The sequence below is a fragment of the Egretta garzetta genome, unplaced genomic scaffold, assembly GCF_000687185.1.
Source record: "Egretta garzetta isolate BGI_Z169 unplaced genomic scaffold, ASM68718v1 scaffold2, whole genome shotgun sequence".
Taxonomy (NCBI): Eukaryota; Metazoa; Chordata; class Aves; order Pelecaniformes; family Ardeidae; genus Egretta; species Egretta garzetta.
Window position 1 is genome coordinate 4,401,671 of NW_009258894.1, and position 15,714 is coordinate 4,417,384.

At 38.9% G+C, this 15,714-nt stretch overlaps 1 protein-coding gene across 2 annotated transcripts in view; it reads left to right on the forward strand.

Annotated features, from left to right (window-relative positions):
* Positions 1–15,251, forward strand: part of SLC39A9 (solute carrier family 39 member 9) — a 20,509-nt gene extending 5,258 nt beyond the window's left edge. For both annotated transcript variants that reach the window (XM_009634191.2, XM_035889805.1), the window contains 6 exons: positions 341–449; positions 3,802–3,993; positions 6,427–6,495; positions 7,684–7,769; positions 9,694–9,828; positions 10,902–15,251. In XM_009634191.2, coding sequence (XP_009632486.1) covers positions 341–449; positions 3,802–3,993; positions 6,427–6,495; positions 7,684–7,769; positions 9,694–9,828; positions 10,902–11,132 — 822 coding nt within the window. In that variant the 3' untranslated portion in view covers positions 11,133–15,251. The remainder of the gene's footprint in view (positions 1–340; positions 450–3,801; positions 3,994–6,426; positions 6,496–7,683; positions 7,770–9,693; positions 9,829–10,901) is intronic.
* The last annotated feature ends 463 nt before the right edge of the window (positions 15,252–15,714 follow it).

Genomic DNA, 15,714 nt, shown 5'->3' on the forward strand with positions numbered 1-15,714 from the left:
GCTGGTTTCAAGTATGCTCTGTTTCATTTCTTGTTATGTTAAGTCAAATGGGTTGTCTCTCGTGTTCATTTCCTACTTCAGTTGATTGCATTGGACACTGTGTATGTTCACTATTCAGAAAGTTAATCGTTAGAAATACAGGACTGTGTAACTGGGGCTTTTGAATAAAAATCAGCAAGAGGTTTTGTGCTCTTTTTATTTTTGTGCTCATTTCCAGCACCACCCCCCCCCCCCCTTCCCCTCGGGCCCTCTTCTCCCTGCCCAAACCTCTGTTAATGGGGGAGAGTAAAGAAAGCATTTCCATTCTTAAAGATGATACTTGTTTTGTACTTACTTGCAGGAGAGATTAAAGTTGGTGACGGTTCTGGGTGCTGGGCTGCTGTGTGGAACTGCCTTGGCTGTCATTGTGCCAGAAGGAGTACATGCACTTTATGAAGACATTTTGGAGGGTAAGAACCAAACCAATGTCTGTAGATGGCCTTCTTCAAGATCACTTAGGTCATGGTGCTGAGATACACTGGGGCTTGTTTAAGGGCTATTGGTGGGAGGGTTTCACAGCAGTGTGACCCAAAGCTGGCGTAGAATCATGAAACTGCCATAGGCATGATGTTGTATGTTTATGGTAATTTGACAGAGAAATGTGATCAGGCTATGGATCAGATGACTCCTGCTGAGTGATCCAGTCATTTGCGGGTCCAGGTACCGTACTGCACATGGCACTGCAGCCTTTTATGCGAGATCATGTGTGGCGTTCCTTATTCTGGGAAGAGTTAAAGTTTAACTTTCACGGGAATTTCCAAGGAGGTGTAAGGGTGCCTTTGGCAGAGAATGGAATTTTGGACTGTTGCTTTTTGTAGTTGAGATCCCTTCTCATTAGAGCAATCGCAGGAAGTGTTTTATAGACCTATATGTACTTCCCCTCATAAGAATTTCCTCCTTCAAAGGTGAAGACTTGAAATTGTTACCTTAATGTACTTGGCTGAAAATTATGGTTACGTAAGGCTAATTCACAGAGTAGGAGGCGCTTCTTTCTTGGGTGGTGGTGTCCATTACACATAGATATCTGCACATGGTTCCAAGTTCAAGCAGGTTCTAGTCTGTTGCTGATCTTCAGAACCTCATAGCCCCTAATGAATAGCTCAAAGCAAACAGCAATCATGTCTTGTAGGGATGTGAGTGCAGAGCCTCTTTACCCTTGGTAAACCTAAATTTGAGGTTATGACATTATTTTAAATAGTCAGAGCTCATTAATTCTGTTTGGAGTGCTCTTTAAATCTTGTTTTAGCTTGGAGTCTTGTGCTATTACATTATCATTGTATGTCTGAGATTTTTTCCAGTATGCTCAGAATCAGAAATTTGTCTGAAGGTAAACAGCAACAGCTTAGTGGTCACAGGCGTAGAGAACTTTGCAAGTGTCTGATGCACCATTGTTGCTAATTTGGGTTTGAGAGAGAATTATAATACTCTGCTTTTCTTGTGCCACTCTTTTTTTTTTTTTTTTTTTTGTTTCTACACTGGTTTAAATTTATTTTTAGTAATATGCTTTAATTTATCCTGTTTTGGTTTCCACTAAATTTATATTGTTCTGCTTAGATTTAAAGTAAACAGAAGATAATATATAAAATCATCCTTTATCAAGAAATGAAAGAACCTCTGATTATGCTTCTATACTGTACTGCAATTTGTGCACTCTAATGTAGGATGTCTCTAATGAGCTGTAGTTGTGGGTTTGCTCTCAATTCAATTTTAATTCCAAGTAGACTAAATTTTTCTTGTAATGATGTGGCTAGCAGTAAATACAATTGCTGTGAACATTTGCATTTTTTTTCCACTAAATGGGGTATACTATTCATGTGTGAAATCTACAGCCTGCTGTTTAGAGCTGTATGCTATGTAACTTAGTTTAGTATGTGAAGAAAAAAGGCACTTCCCATTACTGCAGTAGTAACATCAGTAAGATCTTAAGATCAAGTCATATCTTAAGAGAAAATATAGTTCCTGATCAAGCATTTGAACGTGACAGAGTCCTCTTCATCTTCATAGATTATATTATAGTGCCAACTGTTGCTTTTTTCATGTTCACAGTGTATATTATAGTGCTAAGTGTTGCTTTGTGAGGGAGTAGAAATTAATGTGTCACCTGCTTCCTTATACTAGACTGTGATGCATGTTCTCTAAGGCACTGGAGCTTTGCAAATGAGTTCTCTGTTTTTTATTTCTTATTATAATGCCAAGGAGCATTAAATGCCTCTTGTGCATCACCCAAAGGGCTTTCTAGCCTGATGTCCTGTTTCTGCCAGGGGCCCTAAGGGGAAATATAAAAAAAGAAAGAATATATGATTCAAGTGACCACAGCGTCTGAGACCAAGAGGTCAAATGTTTACTCTGTATGGTAGTTCAAAACTTTAATTAAAAATTCTCTATTCCTGATCTTTGCTTGTACCTTTCTAACAGTGTATTTCAGTATATTGTTGGCAGAAGGCGGCTTAGATACAATTCTTTGCTGGAAACAATGCCTAGAATTTTGGTAAAAAATAGCTTTATTAAATCTCGTTCACATAGATGTACTAAGGCAACTCTCGCCAACCTTTGGTGGCCAATACTGAAGAAGCTATGTACTTCTCGACATTGTTGGCCCTCTGTGTCAGATGAGATTGCAGAAGCAGTAATTGCCTGTGGTCACGAGCAAGGTTGGAGGATTTCATGGATCTATGTTGGCAGCCACTAGGCCAAAGATTACTGGAAATGTTAAATGCACATGTTGGAAAAACCTTCTTTCTTTTTAAGCCTGTGTAAATTCAGAGTGAGACTGATGTAATTTCTGTTGAAATTGGTGGGATTTTTGTGTGTGGTGAGTATTTGCTTGTGATAAAGATCACACGTGCTGGGCAAATAGCAACCTGTAAAAGTTGGTAAAGTTATATTATGACTGCTTTCTGAGAGTCATTGTAGGTAGAGACATTTGTCACTTACTAACCTATGAAATATTTGAAAATGTTTTTAAATTATGCAGTGTGCACCAAATAAAGCATTTTATACCATGGAAGCTTAACTAAAAACTTGTCCAGCTGTCGTGTTTTACCTTCTTAGATTTTAGAGTCATTCTGAACTCACCTAATTTTAGGATAGCTCAGTGACACAACGTAAGTGTCTTGGGGTGGTCATGGAATTAAAGCTTGTGTAGAGAAAGGGAACAACCACACAACATTAAAACTCAGGGCTTGGACTTCGGGTTTCTAGGATGGTACTGACATTTCTAGGATGTTTTGCTGACTTAACTGTTGTTCTAGTCCGTATCACTGGAGTGTATCAATGCTAACTTGTTTAACTAGAGACTGACGTTTTGACATATAAAGGTCATCTTAAAGATTGCATTAGATCTCTTAGTGGATGGAGCCTATTTTATCTCCTCATCCTGTATTTTCTCACTTAAATGAAGATTATGACTTAACTGCTTGACAGTATCTCTGAATAATGACAAAACAGGCAACTTCAATTAAAAAAGGAATTATTCAGGAATTTATATAGATCAATTTGTATTTAAAATGCAGTGTTTAAACAAAGTAGCCTGGCTTATCAAGCGTTAATGCTTTCTTGGCTTTTCCATGTTGGAGATGTATAGGGAGAGGCCAGCCAGCCAAAGATGTGCTTCCCTAAGAAAATGGTCTAAGACTGACCTTAAATGAGAACTTTTGTGTATTGTCCAAGAAAGCATGAGGAACACTTTCAGCAAAGGAGGAGAAAAGTGATCGTGCTATGTTTAGTTGCCTGTCTCCTAATCTGTTTGCTTGCCTGCCACAGGGAAGCATCACCCAGCAAGCGAGATGCAGCGTGTGATTGAGCCTGAGAAGGTAGCGGAAATCCCAGTTGTACATGAGTATGGCCATGACCATTCCCGGTTGCATGCCTACATTGGTGTGTCCCTTGTCCTTGGCTTTGTCTTCATGCTGTTGGTGGACCAGATAGGCAGCTCTCATGTGCACTCTACAGATGGTAAGTAAAGATTCGCTTAAGTTAGGCTTGCTAATTAATCTTAAGTTGCAATTTTTTTCAATGCTACTGGGATTTAATTTGACCAGTCACATCCAGAGTTTCAGTAGGTGCTTTACAAACATAAAGCAAGGTCTGTGTGAAGTGTTTGTGCTGGAAATCTAGCCTGGAATTCAGCATAATTTGAGAGCTTGCTTTGCTAACATGAAATAACTGTACGAGCACGTATGGTGTGGCGGTGGAGGGTGACTTGATACTTGAGTTATTGTCTGTCTTACACTGTCACCCATAGGGGATTTGTTTGGCTTTCCAAAAAGCTTCAGGTTAGGCTTATCTTCATTTGTTTTTCCTACTTTATTGTCATAATGTAGGTAAAATGTGCAAAGAACAGTTATCTTAAGTAAGACTGCAGAAATGACTACATGTAAGTTCTGGTCCTTTACTGTAGCTGCACAGCTGGACTCCCACACTAGTCTTGAGCCTCACTTACTTCAAAATATCTCCTGCTTAGTCCAAGATGTCTCAACTTCATTGCAAGACTCTCAAAATGCCTACAGTTGCCTTTGTTTCCTGCCTGTGGCTTCACACTCAGACTGTAGCTTGAAATGCACCAAAGTTGTTTTGTCATCTGAAAAGGTATTTTATTGCCTTTGGCTGCTCATTTTCTCCCACATAATCTCCTCTGGTGGGGGAATTTTACCTTTAAAAAATTAAGGAATTGATCTTGAAGGAAAAGAAAAACACGCACACAAAGGAGGGGGGGAAATGGCTGGATCCTTGACAGTTCACAGTGCAGCTGCACAAATGCTTGTATGGGGTTAGTGTGGTGGGACAGATGGATGCCAGCGCAGGGGCTGTGTCACCTTTATGCTCCTGGAGAAGCAGAAATGGAGCCACAGCTATGGCTAGCTGACTTTCAGAGCTTTTCAAAGGAAATGATGGCAGTGAGGATGACAAGGGGACACAGGTGAGCAACTGCCAGGAGAATCCTTGGTTTGTGCAGGTTATGATCCTTTTCCTGTGTGTCTGATCAGAGCAAATACCAGGAGAAAATTGACTATGATCACAGTCATGTGATTAGAGATACATGCTATAAAATAGGATATTAAGTAAAGTTTTTAACTAGTCTGTACCTCTGTCACATGTAGTAGTGTTTTTGTAATGTTTTTTTAAAGCTACCAAAGAAAAATGCTTTTCTCATCTGAATCAATGTTTGGTAGTTATCTCCCAAGTGGCTAGAAAAATTCTGTAGGCCACAATGGACGTAGAAAATCAAATGTGAACTCTCTTTGAGTGTGTTTTGTTCTGGTCAATGTAAAACAAATTTAAAGGAAGTGTTCTTTGTGAATATCTCCTCCTATTAGACATGAGTATACCATTGCAGTCATCCACATGCAGCTTATGCAATTAATTGCTCAAATAGGCTCCCCTTGATGCAGAAGATCGATCTGACTGAAGAGAATACATTAGTTTTTAGCCAGCTCACTTTCCTGATCTGATTCACTGGGCAACTATGTGGGTGCCTGGACACAAAGAGAGAGACTGGAGGATGAGGGGACAGGCAGGAGGAAAGGGACAGGACTGGACTTTCCACTTATTAAAGTAGCTGTGTAAATGTGCTTGCAGCCAGCTTCCTGACCACTAGTATAATTAAATAATGGCTGTTCAACTGTTCGGAATTGAACAGTTGAATAATATGTTGTTTCTGTACTTGTGTAAGACTTACCTGCCCTCTTCATTGCAGTGTTTCTTGATAACCGCTTCACTGCCAACTGTGTAGTGGTGACTGTTGCCCTGTTGAGCTGTGTAACGAGCTAACCTGTAAATGTCCTCAGAGGAGTTGTCAAACAATTGCGGTCAAAACACTGGACCTCAAGCAGTGCTGGCTGTGTTTCTTCTCTGTGGTGTACAGTGTTGGAGGGAAATCTTTGCAACTGCTGCCATGATGAGTAGAATTTATTGCTCACTAAGAATTGCCAGAGAATCAGTGCAACAGAGACTGCCCCTGACTGTCACCTGGAGGAAGATGCCAACATTGGGCTATGTGGGGAAAGGTCATCCTGACTCTTGGAGCAGGTCTGGATTCTGGGGATGTAAAACTAGCTTTTCTTCCCCTTGGTAGCACAGAACTTTAACATTTGGTTTCAGGAGGTTAAGAAAAACAACTGCTTCTGCCTGTATCAAGGATCCTGTAAATTGCAATGAACTATCTATGACTCTGTCACTTATTTGTTGTCAGAACTTCAGGTGATTTGAAGGTGTTGGGTATCAGACTATTTTACAGTAAATCTAATGTAGAAATACAAACGCTGATAGCTTTGAATACAACAGCCTAAGCAGCTGGTAGAGACATGTCCAGTGATACTTAGACTTTTTCTTGCAGCATAATTTATGTATTTGTTCTCTTTATCCTAACTTTCCTTATGACTGTTTCAGATCCAGAAGCTGCAAGATCAGGCAACTCCAAAATCACCACAACGCTGGGACTAGTAGTCCATGCTGCAGGTAATGCGGGACCTGTTGTTAGCACTTGGCAAGGACTTGTGTTGTTGTGTGGCTCATCTTGAGATGCGGTAGAAACACTTGGGGTTTGTTTTTGAAGGTGGCTTTTTTTTTTTTTTAAAAAAAAAAAAAAAAAAAAAGACAGGGCAGGGAGAACTAAGGATCTTCCCCAAAACTTACTGGGAAAACATACTCTGGTGCTCAGAGTGTTCCATAGAGTTTTACTTGGGCACAGTACTTTCGTTCCCTTTTTTTTCCCATCTGAAAGGTTGTGTGATGCTCATTCTCTGCCTCTTCAATTTCTTTGACCGGTTTAGCTGCTCAATTTCAATACATACTAACACATTTGATAAGTAGTATGAAACACCTTTGGGTTTGCTTGTCAGTTGACCTGTGTGGGTTTTGGTTTTTTTTTTAAAAAAATAAGTTTTAAAAAATAATGTCTTGTGGAAAAAAGGGATATTATAGGGTGGGGTGCAAAGATTTGATTGAAACGTATTTGGGGTGACTTGCAAGGACTGAAAAAAGTTATGCATGTGTTGCAATCAACCCGTGTTCATGTTGTAATTCTTCACTATATATATGCATAGTATAAATATGATGCTTTTTAATCTCTCCTATTGAAAGTTATTGTCTAGACAAAGTCACAAGATGCTGATCAAAAAGATATTTCTTCACTAAATGAAGTGTCTATACATTAATAATATAGTATCAATTTCCTATTTCATTTAGACAATATGTTAAATGGTAAAAAATCGGTATTTACAATAGTATTCATAGTCGAAAATTTATTTAAAGGGTAATAATTAAAATTATTTTAATGCTTAGAATCTAAAGCATATTTTTTTTAATTTAGACAGGAAGCCACTTCTACTACAGAAGACTAAAATAACTAAGCTTGTTACCTGGCTAATTTGTCAGAGTGTGTCAGTACTTAATAGATTCTCAGTATGGTTTTTATGGTCTTAGGAAATGAGAGACAGCTCCTGTTGGGGGTTGTCTGAAATCATGAAGTTGTTGTGGCTTAAGAAACAAAGAGGAGTGAATCATGTGTTGGGTTGGTATTGTTAATGGCATTTTGAGTAACAGGACTTCTCAAATCAACATGTTTTGTACTGTCAGCCTTTGAGGGGGTGGGAAAGCTGAAGCTGATGGGGAGGAGTAATCCATGAATTTGCACTCCTGTTTCAGCTGATGGAGTTGCATTGGGTGCAGCAGCTTCTACTTCTCAGACTAGTGTCCAGTTGATAGTGTTTGTTGCGATTATGTTGCACAAGGTAAGTGATCATCCCAAAAATTTAATTTGTTCTTTAAAAGACTGTTAAAGCATACAGAAATTTCTAATCCTCTTAAGCTTCCTTAGTGATGTAATCTGGAAATATGTAACACCGTTGAAATGAACAGGTTAGTAGTACAGCTTCAAGGAGCAAAAAGCAGTGGTGTGACATACAACAGACTAGCAAATGATGGATGCTAAGTCTGAATGGGCTACGAATCGGAGAGAATTCTGACTGCCTACTGCCTACCTTGGTTGCAGCGGTTGAGAAAAGTCTCCCGAAAGTAGGGAGAGAAGAATAGCTCATGAAGAAATGTGGCAACTTCACGCTGAAGCTAGTGTTTTTTCCTGAAGCTAGTGTTGGTTTTTTTTTTAAAAAAAAAACAAACAAACCCCTAAGATTTTTACTGCTGTAAGAGATGTATTCAGAGAAGTTCTAAAGGGTGAAGCACAGAAGTATATTCAAGGAGGAAAAGCAGTTTTATACTGATTACAACAGTTTTTTTGGTTCTGTGATACTCTTAAGAAAACAAGGATATCTGTTATAAAGGATTTTAGTGTTTAAAGGGTTAGTCTTTTGAAATCACTTTATCAGAGTCCTAGATTACAACTTCTGGTTACCTCTGTTATTGTAGTAGCTTCAACATCAGTTATGGCATTTCTGCAGGAAAAAAATTTAAACATTTTTCTGATGGTAACAAGCAAACAATGGCTCTTGAAGATGGGAAGATAGTTTGTCCTTAATGTTTGTGTAAAGATATCTATTAGCTATATAGGTTCTAAACATATGTGTGCAGGTGCATATTTGACGTATGGTAGCACATGAATATATTGTCATACATTCATCCAATTATGCTTGCATAATTGCACGTTCAAAATGTTAGGAAATCCAGATCTAGTATGTCTTTTCTTCACTGTTCATACAAATGAGGTTTACATAACCCTCTTCAAAGGTGGCAATGTCAATGTTGCATCTTGCTGTTAAGATTAGTTTATGGCTATTGCCAAGTGAAACTTGCTTTTATTATTCTTAATGTTCAAATTAATTGACTTCTGAAATTGTACAATTTTAGAAGAAAAAAATTTCTTCTTTGACAGATTATCAAGAAATATTTGGTATTGAAAGAGAAATGTATTTCTTCTCTGGTGTCTTTTATTTTTCTAGTCTTCTGATTCTGATTGATGCTTTTGTCTTTCTCATTTTTCCCTCACTCATGGTTTCCTTCTTCTAGGTTTAAAAAAAAAAATGATTCTGTGTAAACCCACTCAATATATTTTAGTTTGTCTTATCTCAGAAATGTCAGGGTGGACTGCGATTGTCTTTATGTGAGCAAAAATTTAGTAAATTCCGTGAGTAGTAGAACAGCTATGCCTTGTGGATAAGAAACTGGATGCCAGCAGAGGGAGAAGAAGAAAGTATTTGTCTGTTTCGCAGTGGGAACAGAAATGAAACTGAATGATGAACTAATCAAAAGAGCTCTTAAGTCTTTGTTCATGTGGAGGCTGACAGTTATCTATCTTTGGGAATTTTTTCCCCCTCCATGTTAATTGTAGAATTTGTCTCCTGTAGATAAACTGTCCATTTAAGGTTGCATAGTAGTATCAGGATGAAAAAAGAAATTACATGAGTTAGTGGAGACTTAGGGCTTGTAGCAATGACTCAAGTCAGAATGAATACTTTATTTATAATGACTACACAAATATTTGTACTCCGATAGCCAGAACATGGGTTTCCATTAGGTACTGTTAAGGTAGGGTAGTCTGCAGAATTCTGTTGATTTAGGTTAACTGCATTGTACTAGTGCTCTCACTGAATTTCTTCCAATTCAGTGCATTTCAGTGTAGTAAGTTGTATTTCAACTTTATCTCAGATTTCAGGGGATTTTAGAAGATATTGTATTACTAGTGAAAATTGTTTTTTGCAGGCACCAGCTGCCTTTGGCCTGGTTTCCTTCCTGATGCATGCTGGGCTGGAACGGAATCGAATTAGAAAACACTTGCTGGTCTTTGCATTAGCAGCACCTGTTATGTCGATGGTGACATACTTAGGGCTGAGCAAGGTAGGTCTGTGATTTTGTTCTGCCCAAAATGTAGCTTAATGATGGAGTCTGGGGAAAGGAATATCACATAAGGTCCATAGAACATAATTCCAAACTGCTTGAAAAATTCAGCAGAATGGAGATTAAAAAAAAAAGGTGGATAAAAAGGTAGTAATATGAATGTGCGCAACAAAAAATAACCCGTGCTTTCCATCAGAACCAGTGATATAACTCCTTTATAGAGTTTTGTGTAGCTTTTTTTTTAATGGCTGACTTCTGTCTTTTCTCCTTTCTACTGCTCCCTGCTTGAGAATTTAACAATTTACTTATATACTATATTTTATCTGATGACTACATAACTGAGTAATTCTCAGTGTTACTGCATGCATTCTTATGTTAATATGCAGGTAGAAAATAATCTTTGCTAGTTTCCCCCACCATCCCATCTTGATCTTAATCCTAGTATGAATGTGAAGAGGTGCTCAGTTTTGATCCAGAAGGCATATTTCTTAATGAAGTTTGGATGGAAATTCTGGAGAAGTTTTGGGTGTTTACTTGTACATATAAATGAAATATTGAGAGAGTGATGATTTGGGACTTAAATCTAGCAAATCTCCCTCTGACCAGCAGGGGACCAGATACTTAAAGGTAGCATCTTATTTGAACTCTTTGTTTAGAAAAAGGAAAAAAAAAGTCAGTCATGAGTATCCTTCCTAAAATTTGTGGCTTTGCAATCTGAATTCTGGGGTTTTTTGAAGCTTATTTTGGCATTTTGTATGTTGCTGTGAGATGGTCAAACAAGATACGTCTGTGCAGACTGTGACTTTTTTCTTCTGTAAGGGTTCCTAGAAGTCTGAAGTGAACTAACTAGGATGAGAGGTGTCTTTCTCTGCACCCCCATCAACTTTAGAATGCCAGTTACTATGAGTAAGGTGCAAGATAAAACAACACAATAAACTGTTGTCATTGTGAGAGAATGAGAGTTGATAGAAATCCTACGGTGTCTGGACACTTAGAGAGTTTTTTTATTATTGTTTGAAGAACTTCTGCTTATCCTTTTCTTTTTTCTCTTTCTGTTTCTTTTTCCATTTCAGAGCAGCAAAGAAGCCCTTTCAGAAGTCAATGCCACCGGAGTTGCTATGCTGTTTTCTGCTGGGACTTTTCTTTACGTTGCCACAGTTCATGTCCTCCCAGAAGTAGGAGGAATTGCTCATAGCCACAAACCTGAATCCACTGGAGGAAAAGGACTCAGTCGTCTGGAGGTGGCAGCCCTAGTATTAGGATGCCTTATTCCTCTAGTTTTGTCCATTGGACACCATCACTAAACGCTCGAATTTCACTGTTCTCCTCCTCGATCTGACATGAGCAGTAAATGTCAGCTGCTCCCTTTTTCATTGTCTCTTACCCATCATCCATCCCATCCACTTTATGGAGTTCAGAGGGAACATTGATTGCAAAATGAGGAATACTGGGAAAGTTTTTAGTGTAGCAAAATGTACTTTGGCAGCCGGACATAAATTCTATGTAACTTTCTTTTCTGAAGACATTTGCTATTTTAATTGTTACTTCTGGCCCTATTCTCAGGGAAGATGGAATTTGGAGTTTAAGAAAGGTGAGCGAGGAAGAACATAGTGACTCATCATGAAATTGCAATCACCAAAGTATCCTGCAATTCAGCTTTCACAGATGAGAGCAAAAACAAAGGATGGCTGCCTTGTGAGAGATTGAAGTCTTACTGATGAAGAAGGGGTCTCGCCCCCATTGGTTCTACGTTGTCCTGACAACACGACTGGTCCTTGTAATGTTTGTCACTAATTGTATTGCAAAAATGGGCTACACTTGGAATTCTGGACAGCACTGCTATCGCCACAGAAGTGTCACTGATAGGAAAGAAATGATGTAGGCAAAGCATAGGATTAGAGTAGGAAATCAGCTGGTTAAGAAAGTGCAAACAAATTTTGCAGTGTGTTCCATTATTTAAGACAAAGGATAGAAGTAAGGAGAATATTGTTTTGATTGGTTATGCAATTCTTAATAAATTTTAAAAAGGCAGTATTTCTTGGGAGATGGTCTTCTGCCAAGTCAGTAAAGCATAGGCACCAAAAATGTTAGCAGGAATTAGGTGTTGGGTACTGTGATAACACTTACTGCTACTATTGAGAGAGCTACCCATAGTGTCCTTTGAAATTGAGCTGTTCTGAGCTCTGAGGAGTAGAAATCTGATGGAGACAGCTGTTAAGGGACCAGAGAACTTTACTAGCTCATTTTCAAAAGAGAACTGCTGAAATCAGTGGGGGTGTGGCATTTTTTCTATTAAATAAAAGGTATTAAGGCTAGCGAAGCAGATGTTGAGTTCAATATTTTTATGCTGCAGATAGAGTACAAAGTGTTTCTAAAGCAGTTCTAAACAAAAAAAAAAAACAACCCAACAAACAAAATACCAAACTGTTGTGTTCCCAGTGGACCTGTTAGGCATTTTGCTTTTTCTTTGGGAATTCTGCATTTGCCTCTTACTGATAAGCATTAGTTTTGGTGAATCTACTGGAGGACTTATTGGCAACTGCTGACGCCTCTCACTGTGGAAGAGTGATAAAAGATCCCTCCCTTTCCAAGGCAAAGTCTTCTCTTATCAGGCACCATTCCTCTTATGCAAAATATATTATACTCTAATAACTGTAGTGCATTGAGAAGTTGGGAATGCTTGATGTGCACAGACTCAACATAAAATTCTTTCTTTAGGGGAAAACTTTTTAATGCCGTACCCTTTTTTTAAGCTATACTCTGTCTGCACTTTTTAAGGATAACATTGCCAAATATATTTTTCTTTTGATTTTCTTTTGTTGAATTTTCGGGGCTTGAAATATCTTCTTAACTGAAGTGCTTCATGTTTCCATTTGAATGACTTTGTTTTTCATGCCATTTACTAACTTATACTACACAGGCCATTGTGCCTCTTAATTTCTTTACGTTTTTGTCATTATCCTGTTTGTCTGCTACTTCAATAACTGGTATGGGCTGGCTCTTGGATTAGTGATTGCCTTGTCTGTTGGCTGTGTAACAATGCAGGTGTATCCCAGGATTTAACCTAATATTGGTCCCCATGAGTGCTTGTTCATTTGTGTGTTTTACTATGTAAAACCAATGCAAAATTATAAAAATTTCATCTTTTTCCCACAAGACAGTATTTTTGGGTAGAATTAGTGTATCAGGCCTAAACAAGTATTTTTGACATTAGACCTTCAAAAGTTAATTCTGTTCTGAAAAGCCACTGCAAAATTAGTGACATGGATGAGATCTTATGTGCATTCTTAAACTTTTTCTTTTTTACAGCATACATCTGTAACTAGTAAGTTACCTGTTTAAAAACTTCAGTGATACAGGTTACTGACACATGTGAATGACACACAGGGATGTTTACACCAGAGCTCCCAGTGTTCTTCCTGCTTGCCCCCTAATTACCCTCTTCCTTGATGATCTCACTATTTTACCTTGCTTAGTCTTTCCACATAACTGAACTGCTTCCAAAAGAGTTTGCAAGATCTGCAGCAGAAGCAGCTTAGTGCAGTGTCAGATGCTTACATTTTGTAAAGCAGTAGGGGTTGGTTTTGTCCTTAAACTATGATCCGCTGCGTGCGTGTGCAGCCTACCTCACTGGTTAAGATGGCATCCTGACTGCATTCCGCTTCAGCCTCATGTTGCGTATAAGGATAGCAATGGTTTAGGAAGGTATGTAGGCAAGGTCCCACTTCATGCCTTTTGTTCCAGTGTTGGAGCGTGTGGGTAGTACCTGCTTACATGGCTGAGTGTGTATCGATGCGGATGTGACAACCAGCCTTTTCGCTGCTGGCATCACCTCTGGTGTGGCAGTCGTAAGAGGTGCCACTGCTGAGAGGTCTTGTCGTCTTTCTTTTCTCCTGTCCCTCAGACCATGTGTCCAGTTTCTGGGGCAGCCACCAGAAATAGTAATACTCGGTTCAATAATTCATGAACTATAAAGGCCAAGTTACAACAGCAGGTGAGGGATTTTAAACGAAACATTGGCAACTTAAAATTGGCACAAAAATTCTAGTAACACGTACTTTTCACTTTGGCACTTGGTTAAGTGATAGAAGACTTCTGTGATTTTATTTTTTTTTTTTTTCCTACCCACCTAGAAGTAGCAACAGCATTTTCTTTTGGCTGTATCTGTGTTAAACTATTATTTTCAGTACTGTAGCTGAAACTGCAGTGACTAAGGAAGCTTTTGGTTATGTGATAAGGAGAATATAAAATTCTAAATGATCAAATCTTTCCAAATTGTTAGTTCCACATGGAGGATTATTTTCTTGAGGCAGAGTATTTTAATGAGTTAAATAAAATGGTCCATTTTATCATATCCCCTTTTTTTACCTATCTCCCCATCTGTCACCGTAAATCCAAGCACTGCATGTAGTCAGGGCCATCTGGTATCATTTTCTACTCCTCAGGGGACCTTGGTGCAAACAAATTCCTCTTACTCTCTCTGTAATAGCCAACTCTGCCTGTGTTTTCTCCTGTGAGGTAGGTAGCAGCAGGTCTAGCAGGTAACGCTTTAACCAAGTGCCAGGCATGTCCCCCTTTCCTTCTGCAAATCCCTCTAGGAAATCTATAATCTTCTCATCAGCTGTTTTTTTTTTCAGTTAATGATTTCTTAACTGGTGATCAGAATTGGACTAAAGCTGTTTCAGTTGATCCCCGTGTGTTCAGGTACTTTTCCTACTGTTCTAATTCTTGTATAAAAAAGGGAAATACTTCTTTTTCAGCACCTGATGACAGATGCAGAAGCTGCACTGATGTTAACTTGAGTGAGGACAGCTGAGCTGTCACACCAAGATAGGAAGTTTTGATAGTTGTGGCACGTCAGGTGGCCATGTGTTAAACACAGAAACCCACTGTTGACTTCAAAGAACCATTTCCAGGTGGGTTGTGCAAAAGGCTAATGTTATCCAAGAGACCCAGGAAAACTACTCTGTTTATTTGGGATCTAGTTCAGAGCTGTCAAGGAGCTTTTGACAGTAGCAGATGTGTCCATGTGGTATCAGCTCTATGCAGAATGAGAGAGAGATGCTGTGAAATAAATGCTGCTGCTCCCTTCCTGTTCTGTGCTGGGACTTGGGAAGGAGAGGAGGGAAGCGTATTTGTAGTCTTCTGGGGGTGGAGGTGGTTGCAGTATGGTGGGAGAGTCTATGATGAATTTCAGATTCCTGTTCACCTCAAACTTCTTTTAAAAATAAAAAAAGTCTGTCTGTCTTTTTCTTACTGGCCTTTTATTACACCTCTTAGCAGCCTTGGCTTTCCAAGGAAAAACATTGCGTGGTCATTGCTGTTTACCTGACACAATGTATGGAACTGTAATTTTAATGTCTCTCTTTTTTTCCAAACCATTTGTACACTAAATCATTCCATGAATGGCTGCCTTATAATTTTTCCACTTTAATTGTGAATGGTTAAAATAATGTTGCTGTTTTCAATTTGTTTTATTATATTAAATTTTTACTAGGTGCAGTGCTTCGGAGTTGGCTTGTCATTTACTGCATGGGGTTTTGTGACAGCTCCGACCAAGAGAAATGACAATCTTAAATGGGATGCAAGCGGTGCAGGCAGTACATTTTATTTTTGTATAAGTGCATTTGCTGGTTTTCTTCGTAATGTCTGAGCACCTCCTGGAAACCTGAGGTGTGAAACTGCGTGTTGGGAGGCAGTCTACCAGGTTGATTTGGATATGGGTGTGAATGGCTTTAGAGGTACAAATAGAGAAAGGATTTGACAGCTCCGCTTGAGAGGGGCATTTGACAACTTCGGTCCCCCACAGAGCATTTAGGAGTTGGCATTGCCCTGAAGCTCCCCCTTCCCTCCCCCCCAAGGAAATCTCTGATGCTTACAAGGCAG